Below are 12385 nucleotides of genomic sequence, written 5' to 3'. Positions count from 1 at the left end.
GAGATCTTTGATATCTCATTTGTCGTTATGCTACATATCAACATCACTTTCCATTTCAATTGGACACTTCTGCCACGTGTATACCCAACAACAAATAGTGAATAAAATTTCTAAATTAAATGATAATTACTTGAACGATTCAACAGTCCAGCACATTTATTGAGCATGGTCTACAAAACCCTTGTCCAGGAGATGGAGAACGCTTGGAATCATTACAGCCGGCTGGAAACGGACCTGGAGCATTTAAGGGAGGCCTTGCAGGACCAGATGAGCCGGGACATCCTGTCACAGGTAAAGACTGAGTTAGTAGTAGAGCTGTCAGTCCCCTCTCCACACTGTCATCTTTAACCAGTAGCTGTGCATCCTTTGTTCCTTCATCAATGTAGCAAGAGAAGGGTCAAATGAGGAAGGAGTTGTGGAGGATCGAGGATGTCATGGTGGGGCTAAGTTCCAGCAAGGCCAACTACAAAGTCACCATAGAATCTATACAGAACCCAGGTGAGCAGAGCCTCCTTATCTAAAGTGTTGGTGAGAGAGCGCCTCCTTCTGAGCTGCCACAGAACTGCAAGCACGCCTTTACATTTGTGTCTGCTCCTCTGCAGAGAGAAAACTCGTGCCTTCAGTGTCGTCGTCCTTTGTGCCTTCGCTGTCCATGAGCGTCTCCACGTCAACTGTCAAGCCGCCCCAGCGAGGCCCCACCCCCAATAGCCGGGGGTCGCAGCAGCCGACGTGGAGCCCCCCAGTGTATCAACAGCCTGCGCCGACGTGGGTGAGTGAGCGACAATGAGGGCTGGGGAGCCTGGGACGCTGCATACTTACTGGGAGTAACCGTGTGCCCCTGGATCTAGGTCGATGAGGACGTCCCTCCCAGACCCCCCCTGCCCTACCTGTACAGCCCTGATGAGCAGCCCCCCGTCGTGCCCCCCCTCCCCAAGGAGGCGTCAGTCATCCGACACACGTCTGTCCGGGGCTTGAAGCGCCAATCCGATGAGAGGAGGCGAGACAGGGAGGTTGGTCCGTACATCAATGGAGACTACAAGGTGCGTATGGTTGGCCATGGTGAGTCGCGGCGCCCCCATGGCCAGCGAAGGTCCTGAACCCTTATGTCTTTGCTCTCCCAGGGGGAAATCCGGCCATACCTAAGTGAGCCGGACCTGCTTGGGTTGGGAGAACCGGACTTGAGCTACGAGATGCTGGAGCCGGATGCTGGCTACCAGACGTTACCGAGCAAAGGTAAACTGCCGACCTCCCCTGGCAAAAACACTCAGATTCAAACTCAAACTAGTGAGCACGGCACACGTCACAGAGCTACAGCTCTCCAAGGCCTAAAAGTGCCCAGTGCTCCCAGCAGATGCTACAAAGGCTGGGACAGTTCCTTCATGTTGCCTGGGCGTCCTTTTCAGGCCCAGCCAGCTCCAATTCAAGGCTGGACCCCGTCTCCTTCGTGGTGCTTAGAAGGGGATCGCCCGCATCTGGCCTGAAGGTGAGCGTCCGCTGCCTGGTCGCCTGCCCGCCTGGTCGCTCCGCCGCCTGGTCGCTCCGCCGCCTGGTCGCTCCGCCGCCTGGTCGCTCCGCCGCCTGGTCGCTCGCCCGCCTGGTGACAATGTTGTCGGCAGCATCTCCGCTTTTGCATTGGCACGAGAGTGGCTGTGATGAGGTTCCGTGTTTGGTGCTGATGGGGTAAACACTCAGATACACGCACATGGAGACAGGGCCCCGGGACGTGAGGGTGCAGGGTGGTCTGTGTGCTGTGTTTGCCCCCCCGTACATCATATTCCCATGTGAAATGGAAATTAACCTGTGGCACTTCTCTTTTTTCTTTTTCCTTTTTGCTTTCATTTTCTTTCTCTCTTTCTCTTTCTTTCTCACTCTCCAACTTTCCTTTTTCCTTTCATCCTTTCCTTTTTACACATCTCTCCTTCCCTACACATCCTCCCTCCTTTCCTTCATTCCTTCATTTTAACATTCTCTGTCTCCCTGTCTTTCTTCCTCTTCCTTCCCCTAATTCTCACACCCTTCCCCCCCCTTCTCACATCTCTCCCCCTGTTTCCTCCTCTTATCACACGCTTTCTCACCCCCACCATTCCCCTGTCATTCTCTCTCCCTCTCCCCCTGTCACACACTTCCCCCCTCTTTCTTGCCCACCTCCTCTCCCGACCCCCCAGGAGAGACCGAAGAGTGCCCTGGAGCGGCTGTACTCGGAGGAGCCTCGCCGTGGGGCCCGCATGAGTGCCGACGAGCAGGTGGAGCGCATGAAGAGGCACCAGAAAGCGCTGGTGCGAGACCGCAAGCGCACACTGAGCCAGGGGGGCGGAACCCGGGCTTCCTCCTCCTCCTCCTCTTCGTGCCCCCGGCCCCTCTCTGCCGACCTGGGCTCAGTACGTTAAGTGCTGGCGCACGATGACTAACCCCGCCCCCGACGCCTGCCTGCCCACCCCCGCACCCCCCAGAGCGGCTCTCGAGCTTCCCCGCAGAATTGTTAATTCCACACGCTAATTGCCGAAGTGTCACAGTAGCTCGGTGTCACTGGAGGGGGGTGGGGGGGGGGACGTGCCCTGTGGGGCCTTTAACCTTTGAATGTATTTCTGTGGGGGGGGCTTGGGTTTGCGTGTCTGCTGAAGGAACCTAAAGTACCTAAAGCTCATTCAGCTACTCAACAGTATTCAGACGGCATTTGTAAAGCTATATTTTATATACCTTTTTATATGTAGCACAAAGTGTTCTTTTCAGACCCTAAGTCTGTCGCATTTTCGTTTTGCTCGCGCCAAAGCGTTGTTGTCCTCCAGCCTAATGCAATAATGCGATATCAGTGGCAGCACTGGCCCAGCTTTCTCACCCATCGATCCAGTGTTAAGCCAGCTGCATCAAATCCCATTCGGGAAGCCTGGTGCTCCAACTCCATGAAATCAGTGTTCATATACGGCGCTGGAAAAAATTAAGAGAGCATTTTTAGTTTCAGTTATTTCTCAATTTATGAATATGCTTCTATGCAGTTTTTTTTTGCAAACTTCAACCTGGTTCTTCCCTGCTTCTCATTGATGAAGGGCTTCTTCCTTTCTGGGACTTCGGTCCTGTTTCCAGGAGCCTGATATGCACTGTCCTAGCAGGACACTTCACACCTGCACTTAAATGTTTCCCATTCCTTTTGAAGGTCATTTGATCTCATCCTCTAATTCACGAGGCGCTGCCAGATAAGTTTACGCTCATCTCTGGCGTTACAAAGTCGCTTCTGTGTTTTGGTCGCTCCCAGTGTCTCCTGCTTCACATTAGAAACTTTGAGCCTTGAAGCAGCCTCCCATTCAGTGTAGCCTTCTGCCAGCAGAACCACAATTAAACCAGGGTTTAACAATGCAGATTTAAAAAAAATTATGGAGTGGTCTCTTAATTTTTTTTCAGAACTGTATATATAAGCTCCATGGTGGCACCTGGATGTTCTTTGGGCTGCTGGCCCGATCGGCTTCCGGTGGGTGAAGGCGGTTGAAGCTCGAGGGGGTGCTCATCTAGGCAGACTTCCTCTGGCACCACTAACTCTGGCCAGCTTCCACCATCATCTTCTCTTATGTTCTTCCCGATCCTCTCCCACACGCCCACACAATGTAACTTTTTCTCCATCTCTGTCCAACCAATCTTGACCCCCCACCGCCCAACAAAACACCAAGGAATCGCCCAAGCTCTGTCTCCGCACGCAGTCCATCATTTTACTGGCTAATGTGGTGCTGTTCTGTTAGGATCTTCTGCAAAACTAGGCCTTGTTGTGTCAATAGCGACTTCAGAGTCAGGTGTTGAATTATAGTCCCATTGACTTTCAACCGCATGATTTACTGTCACAGATTCTAATTAAAAATGCTGCTTATATGCTTCTAGCTAGCTGAAAATAGCATCGATTATGCATAATGACTAACAAGTGTGCGCTTGATAATGCCCAAAGAGGTCATTATTCAGAAGGTTCATGTTTACAGTATTAATGCTCTGTTTGCATTTACTCCAAGTGTTTCTGCACAAGCTGTGTTTGCACCTTTTAGAGTTCTTAAGGAATGATATTCTCGTCGTGCACTGGGGAGATGTCGTTTGGTACCAGTGGGGGGCGTCAGTGAGCCTAAGCATCTCGCCCCTTTTCGTTTGCCCGTGCCGCCCGGTATCATGGGGAGGCGGGGTGGTTGATGGCTTACAGCTGTCCGAACATCTTCACGAACGTGACCTCACCTCCTGTGTGTCGTTCGGTGGACCTCTCACTAACGACTAGGACTGTCTGGCGTGACCCCCCCAGCCTGAGCACTAACCGCACGTTTAACCTGCCAGTGGAATATGGAAGGCACAAACTTGTTTTAATTTTTTTATGTAGATGTTTGCACTTAAGGAATAAATAAAGCACTGTGCTAATGAATAAACGCTGGCCGTGTTCTTTTCATTGCCGCCCTTCGTGCGAATATGTATTAGTGATTTTTCTGTAGTGTACACTTTCGTTACGTCCAGCTAGCGCTGTAGTGCCTGGAATGTTCCGTGTGTTTTTCCGGCCCTTCTGAAGCTCCCTTTGGAGTGACGCTCAAGAGCTCGAATGCCTGAGGGCCTGGTCCTCCACTCCACCAGTGTCCGTCCTGTTTAGCCATTTTTTGTTTCTATGTCTGAACATTTTGGAATGTATGTGGGTGGTACGTACGCTGAGCTGTCCGTCGGCATGTACATTTCACGGTGTAGTCTAGTGAGGCTAATTCACAGCCTGATTTGTCATTTGGATGGATTTGTGAGGTTTTCATTATACATCCCTTAATGCATCCTCTTAATTGGAAACCAGGATCTTCTTTGGGAAAACAACAAGACTAATTTTGATTCCTTAGATATTTGCAGTGTTGGGTATTTCAAGTCCAGAAGCTACAAATCCAGACCAAGATTTTGTTTCTACCAACCAGAATATAACTGGTATATTTTTGTGTCGGCTCATGCTCCCAACATGCATGATTTAATCCTGCCAGTCATACACTACTATGCATGTGCATGCAGTCTTTCTGAGGTGTGCATCTGACACACAGCTGATGTCAGGGCAGCAGCGGGGGTGTCGGAGTGGATCAGGACCCACAGACCTGGGGGGGGGGGGGGTCTGTGTAACGCTGGCCGCATCCCTGCGTCTTGCGCCTTGAGTTGGGTGGTGGGTGCTGCTTTCTCCGCCTGACCGTGGTGAGGGGTCACACAGCCACTTCTCACACTGGTTCTGCTCTGCATGTTGGGTGCTGGGACTCTTCCAGATAGATTGGGTGTGTATATGTAACGCCCATCTGTGGGTCTGCTTTGCAGCTTCTCCAGTCCAGCCACAGCCGAGTGGGATCGACCAAAGAAACTGCAACATGAATCATAGCCAGAAAAAACTTATTGTCCATTAACCGTTGAAGTCAAACATGAAGCGACTGTCAATGTAGCATTGACACTTCTTGAATTAAGATACGAATTGCTGAGCACTGTTGTGTGGGACTCGGTCTGGACACGTCTGAGGTGAGGCTGGAGAAGGTCAGGTGTTGGTGAAGTAACTGTGCTGTATCTGCCTGCCCTGCCCCAGTGGAGACGAGAGCAGGAATTCGACTTGCAGTTGCTGGACCGGGCGGTGCAAGGTGAGGAGCAGCACCCCGAGAACCAGGAGCACCAGCGCCCGCATTCGGATGAGTGGCTGGTCGTGAAGGCCAAGCCGTCACGGGAGCCAGACCAGGAGCCTCTGGACTACAGTCTTGACCTCACCCGTGAGGTATGGACCCGCCCCCCTGGTGTGAACACGGCGGGCTTCCCTGTTCAAGAGTATCTCACATGTACCATTTTAAAAACATTATCTTTTTATTTACTTGTTGACTTTATCGTGGATCAAGAACCTGCAGTGTGAATAAATAAGAAGGAATGGTTTGGAAGAAGAACTTCCAGCATGTAGCGTGTGAGGTGATAAATTTAGGGGTGAGCTGCTGACCCATAGCCCCCATCCCTGCAGCTCTCCAAGCCGCAGAAGGTGGCCATCCCAGAGCGCTACGTGGACTCAGATCCCGAGGAGCCGCTGAGCCCACAGGAGAAGGAGGCTCGTAACCGCAAAGTCGAGCGCATCAAGAGCATCCTGGCTAAATCCAGGTAGCCAGTTCCCCTGTTCCTCACACTTCAGTGTATGAGAACCTTATTGTTCAACAAGTCTACAGGATGTATCATGACACACACACACAGATATGTCTGTCAAAGCATGTTAAAAACTTAGCCATTTCCAAATTTATGGAGGTATCCCTCAATTTGCAGCAATCATCCAATATACCCATGTAGTTTCTGACTCCACCACTAGCACATCTTAACCTGTCGACTTTTTTCCACAAATTTAATTAAATTAATGAGCTAGTGGTGAAATTTAGTGAATACATGGAATGGCTGAGGTGCTCCTAAGGAGAGGTTAGTTTTTATTGTATTACTGTAAATTTGTATATGTGAAACTGTTCTTTTTTGAGCAAATATACACTTTAGTACCCAGATAAATACCTTTATTCATTTCCTTTGGCTGCCTAAGACTTTTTCACAGCATTACACATATTCCGTCATACTATCCTTGGCTTCATTCATCTGCAAATCCATCAGTGCCACTTAGGCAAAAAGACTGAGCCTGTCTGCCTGTCTCTCCCTTCGCAGTCTTCAGAACCTCCAGCCACCAACTGCGCCGCTGAGGCCGGAATTCATGGACATTGACCAAGCCTTGCAGGAACAGGAGCGCATAATCACCATCTCCTACACGCTAGCGTCCGAGGCTTCGCAGAAGAGCAAGGAGGTGGCAGGTGAGGTGCCACCATCGCTCCACCTATATTCTATATTCCTCTTACAAAAAGACTAAGAGCACGGAATAGCAGCCCCCCAGCACTCACCGAGAGGTCAGACAGGAGCGCCGGGATTTATGCAAGACTTTCCTGATTCAGAGCCAACATAAGCTTCCATTAAAAGCCAGCATTGTCACCCTTTAACTGTAGGGATTTTCTGGTGCACATGCTGATGTCTGTCTTTGTCATTGATGTTGCTGTAATAACAGGATCTTTGGTTCTTTTTTCTGTCCCCTTATGCACATACATCTAGTTGGTTCTTGGGCAAAAAGAAAATCCCTTTCATTTGGCTCAGTGTTGATGGGGCAGGACACTGGGATTCAGAGCGAAAATGTTTAAGGCTTTCATGACCTGCCTCTGTCGGCAGCATCTCTGTGTGGTTATGCTTTCTGTGGTTTTCTGTAGTTACACTGTGAAAGTTAAATGGGGATTATACAGCGCGACCTCTTAAAAGAGACTGAGAAACACTCTCAGCTGTGGACGTTATTCTGAGACGTGTCAGTTACTTGTGTTGCTGCTATGAATTTTGGACCCTCGATGCCTATGATGAGTAATTTTATTAGCATTCGCTTAAAATCTATGCTAAAATGGAATATGACTAACGGTGATTCTTTTATGATTCCACCTGTGTTTACTGTTTGTTGATTATAATTTAATAATGGTCCGAATTGAGTATTTTGGGTTTTAATTTAACAGTTCAGTTCAAAACACATGAACGTTGAGCCACATGCAGACTAGCAGTCCTGGATCATTCAATGAACTCGGTCCCAGATCAAATAGGCACCTTTATATAATTTAAAAAAGTAGAATCGCAAAGTATAAAGTTAAGTTTAAGCACCTCACTGTAATACTACGTAAATTAAATTGATTGATCAATAAAAATCATAGTCAGTCGTGAAATAACATCAAGTTATGGCCTTTGAAATTCTGATTTTCACACTGATCCTTAATGGTAGCGACTACCGGAGCTGCTGCATACTGATTCTCGATCGGTCCCAGCTTTAAATACTTTTTTGACACTTGCCTCTCTTCACGCTGACAGCTATGAACCACAGGTGTGATAAATGCAGCTTCATGTCCTTTCAAGAACGCTGGCTGGAGAACAAAGGCCCGGTGCAGAGGGAAGGCTCGTCAGGATCCGTGCCTCTTACCGGCCGCACGTCGCTCCCGATTAGCGCGGCCCTCGTGCGTAAAGACGCATCTAACCGTGCGCCGCGTCTGATCTTTCCGATGGGAGGAATCTCACGAAGAGGCCGTTTTCAGAAGCGATCGATGACCCAGTTAAATTCTGTGCGGGCCGGGCTCGCGGTCCCACGCCGGCCCTTTGAACACACTTGTGAACCGGCATGAAAGAGCTCCTCAACCTTTTTCATCTTCGCTCGTGCAAGATAGGTGGAGGCCCCTCTCTCTCTGGCCGAGAGCAGCCCAGCGAATGGCAGCGGCATTCGGTTCACCTCGTTTACTGTCCTGCAGGTGGTATTTTCAGTTCAACTTAGCCCCCTGGAGGATGTTTCCAAGCATTGCAGGTGGATGTAATGCGAGATTGCAGAGGTGTGTGTCAGGGGGGCGTCTAAGGAAGTTTGCGCTGTCGTGACCATGGCGCAGCGTTCAGTGGCTACCAGGGAAAGGCAGTAACTGATTAAATACACGGTGCCTGCTGTTAGCCTGGCATTTAGTGGCGGGGATGGCAGGGTAATGTAGGCTGGCTGTGAATGCGGGGCGGGACAGGTGCAGCCGTACCACTAACGGAGCCCTGTTTCTGTATGTGCCCCCCATCCAGTGCCGCAGCTGTGCAGTTCCACAGCCCCCCTTCCTGGTTCTGCCACGCAAACAGCTCGACCCCCCCTAAGCAATGGATTTCACTACACGTTTGTCTGATAGAGAACAAACAAAGTAAGCCGTGTTTAACACAGCAAATGTGCTTGGAGCTTCGCTAATTGTCCCAACATCATGTTGGGTGGGGGCGGGGGATGGGGGCTTTGCACCTCACCGCTGGCATGCTCATTGCACAGTCGGCATCCTTACAGGTGGGTGTAGGCGAACTTGGCACCGGCGCTCACCATCCTACCATTACCTCTCAGTTAACGAGGCAGTGTGAATTGTGTGCAAATTGATTCTGTGACTGAGCCAGCTTGGGGGGGGGGGGCAAACAAAAACAAACCGAGAGGGTGCGGAAGACAACAAACACGATAAACATGGTGCATTGTGTCTAATTAACAAAGAGCAGGTCTCCCTCGCTTCCACGCCTTTGCGGCACAGCTGTGCTCCAGAACGCCAATTAGGCTGCCATCTGTAAGTGAGAACGGCTCCTTCCATGGAGTGCTGAAGGCAGCTACGATTGGCTGAGCTGTGCCGTGCCGTCCAATTGGATAACAGAACCGCGCAGTGCTGCCTGGTTACATGTTAAACTTCACCCATGCCACCTCCAGCTGTTTGCTTCTGCTGTCCTCCCGCGAGGGGGTTCGAGGGTCCCCCATGCCAGATGATGTCATCATCTGCGCAACAACACGGTCCATGTCGTCCGAACTCATGTGGCTATATAGCGGTACGTGTGTGGGTCCCATCCCATCATGTTCTGGTATCGCTAGCCCATTGCCAGCTCCCACCACCACTCATTTCAGTGAAACCCCCCTTGTCCACCCCCCCGCGCATCTGTGTGCCGGGCTGGAATGACCGTACCGCATGTCGGTGTTGGTGTCCCATGGGTCAAAGGAAGCTATGTTTATCGCAGCTATACCAAGAGTATAGTCTACTGTCAGAATGGCAAAAAAATCATCTGATATCTGATTTTTTTTTAATCAGATGTTTTGATGAAGCTGGTCAGACCTTGTCCCAGCTTCACGTGGACTCTCTATCAGCCACGATCCCTGTTGTGACCAGAGCTGGGTACTTCAGGTCCAGAGAGTAAAAATCCACAGCCAGATTTTGTTTCACCCAACCCGTTGAATATGAAAAGCCACAGTCATACAGTACTCCACTGATTGGTTGAAACAAAATCTTGGTCTGGATTTTTAACTCTCTGGACCTGAATTACTCACCTCTGGCCGCGACCCTAAAGGGGCAGCCTACTGTTTTCCGCATTGCCCTTCCTTTGATGAATGTGGAGGGGAGAACACTGTGCTGAGTACCGGCTGTAGTGTTTAACTGGCACCTGTTTTTGCTGTGATTCGCTGTGCAGAGAGGCGGAGTGGTGGGGGCGTGTACCTGTCAGCGGTCTATTAAGGTACCCCTCCATTTTTTTCGTCGGTGTCTCTGCTCAGTGCCGTGTTTTGTTGTTGTCGTACCGATGTCTTTCTCATCTCATTTTTCCCCACCCATATCATATTTCTGTGTCTGGGGTCCTTATAAAATGAATTTCTGATTATGTCAAAATTTAAAAATGGGAAATACTTCCAAAACATATTTTGTTGCATGTGTAACCTTCGTGTATCTTTGTAGGTCCTTATTTCTTGGATGTACTCAAAAAATATATAATTCTGTAGCTTTTCCAGTTGGGAACATGCAGCGTGATGCCACAGTTACGATGAGCACAGTAATATGCATGAATGGTCAGATGGGCAATCGAGGAACAAAACACTGACATATCGTGTCCGAAACACAGCAGAACTTAATATCGGACTGCCAAGTGTCATGGTACCTCTTACATTACATACTCTTCAGGTTTCTCTAGCAACCTTTAATGGGAGAAAATTCCTTTTGCATTTTTAGACCTTGGTCATACATTTTGTTGTTCTCAGTTCACATTGTGTTTCCAATGTCGTTCATATTAGATCAGAGCGATTCTCTCCCCCCCCCCCAACAAATCCATGAGTCTTCTATGATGTCTGTGCGCTGTTGACAGGGCTCCGCTCCCTAACCTGTCTGACCTTTGACCCCCCTCTCGAACTGCTTCCCTTCCAGCCAAAGCCGTGTCAGACCACTGAGGTGCTACCACACGGGGACCAGGCGTGATGACCTGGACTCAAGAAGTCAGAACAACTGTGTTGGGCTCCAGCATGAAAACACCTGTAACATAGATCCTGTATTGCAGAGCACTGACAGATAAATAGAACACTAGTTTTTGTAACACTTTTTAAATAAAAAAAAGGGAAAAACAAGCTGAAATTAAATATTTTGTAAAGGAGATCCATGGAGTGGAGGCTGCTGCGAATGTATTAGTGTCAACATTAATCTGTTTCATACTTAATATTGCACTTCTAACATAAGCTGTATTGTAGTGAAGATTTGAAACACACCATCGCCTCTCGTTATATGGATAGAAATTTCACAGAAAAATCCAAGGGAATTCTAAGGCGGAATTATTCCGGTGAACTCGCCAGGAAATTGGAAAAAAAATACATATATTTCATCATTTCTTCATTTATATAAATGAGTATATTCATAAAGTGAAAAGAGTAAAATATTTTTGTTTGACCCAGCACTGCCAGTTAAAGCACCATCTTAGCTTGCTAAATGAATTTTATTTTTGCTAACAACACTGGGGGAAAAAAACTTAATTTTCAGGGAAAATTTCTGGAGGGAAACGCAACGCAGAATGGGTTCGCAAAATACAGCTTATTAAAAACTGTAAATTGTAAAGATATTAATGAAATATTTTTTGCCTCATTAAATATTTTGTCATACTGTTAAATCCAAACGTATTATAACAATATCTCTTTGTAGTGGAATACAGGAGTCGTCTCATGAAAAAGCTCTCTTCAGATATGGTTTCTCATCTAAGAGTCGTTTGTATACAATTTCATGTATACAGGTAACCAATAAAGATATAAACGCTCGGAAAGTGCATTTTCTGAGGAAAGAAAAGTGGTGATATACCTTGGGGCTGCTTTTTTTTAACCTTTTTTCTAAATGATTGTTTTAATCACGTGACTCCTGTGCTATCTGGCAGGAACAAGATGGTCATTTTAAAACCCAGTTCAGAATCTCTTACATCAGGGGTTCTCATTTTTTGGGGGGAGCTTTTGGCTGTCTGGTGGTGTCTATGGACCCCTTCTCAGAATGTGTTGAAATGCCCAAAATCAATGATTTTTTTGAGAAATCTGACAGCTGTGATGTGACATGACCATGCTTGTGATTGCTGTTTTTGACAACATCACAGGTACTGCTAGTATTGCTGAGGTTTATCTACATTCATTGTTGAAGAAAATGCTATTTATCAATGCGAGTTCATGGACCCCTAAGAGGAGCCCAAGTTAAGTACCCCTGTCTTAGACAAATATTTTGATCTTAAAATTGTCCATTTTGTGTTCAGCTTCAGTTTTAAATGAGATGTGTGCATATATATAACCTTTTATAAATTACAGTTACTCAGTACTATTGTGTTGAATTACTATTTATCTGAAGGAAATGAAGGATGTTGTTTTGTTACCTCCGGTTTAGGTATGAAGTTCTGCTTTGTTGTGTTAAATGTCATAAGCTCAGCAGGCATTGGTTTCACGATCAAGGACATGGGTCCTGAGGTTCAGATAAAACCTTAGTTTGAGTCCAAAAGAATCCTACTGATTACAGTTGGTGTTATGCAAACTTAATTGATTGGCTGGATGATCTTGAATTTAAAAAAAAAG

At 47.8% G+C, this 12385-nt stretch overlaps 1 protein-coding gene across 4 annotated transcripts in view; it reads left to right on the top strand.

Moving 5' to 3' along the window:
- plekha7a (pleckstrin homology domain containing, family A member 7a) overlaps positions 1-11312 on the top strand; it is an 88161-nt gene extending 76849 nt beyond the window's left edge. For 3 of the 4 annotated variants that reach the window (XM_048971976.1, XM_048971977.1, XM_048971975.1), the window contains exons 15-26: positions 190-291; positions 387-498; positions 603-769; positions 849-1040; positions 1122-1233; positions 1404-1483; positions 2166-2378; positions 5549-5731; positions 5966-6099; positions 6640-6782; positions 10000-10044; positions 10722-11312. In XM_048971976.1, the coding sequence (XP_048827933.1) occupies positions 190-291; positions 387-498; positions 603-769; positions 849-1040; positions 1122-1233; positions 1404-1483; positions 2166-2378; positions 5549-5731; positions 5966-6099; positions 6640-6782; positions 10000-10043 (1482 nt within the window). In that variant the 3' untranslated portion in view covers position 10044; positions 10722-11312. The remainder of the gene's footprint in view (positions 1-189; positions 292-386; positions 499-602; positions 770-848; positions 1041-1121; positions 1234-1403; positions 1484-2165; positions 2379-5548; positions 5732-5965; positions 6100-6639; positions 6783-9999; positions 10045-10721) is intronic. The other variant, XM_048971974.1, reaches the window with a different exon arrangement.
- Positions 11313-12385: the final 1073 nt, after the last annotated feature.

The sequence above is a fragment of the Brienomyrus brachyistius genome, chromosome 13, assembly GCF_023856365.1.
Source record: "Brienomyrus brachyistius isolate T26 chromosome 13, BBRACH_0.4, whole genome shotgun sequence".
NCBI classification, from domain to species: Eukaryota; Metazoa; Chordata; class Actinopteri; order Osteoglossiformes; family Mormyridae; genus Brienomyrus; species Brienomyrus brachyistius.
Note: the sequence above shows the minus strand (reverse complement) of the source record. Positions and strands in the feature narration are given on the sequence as shown.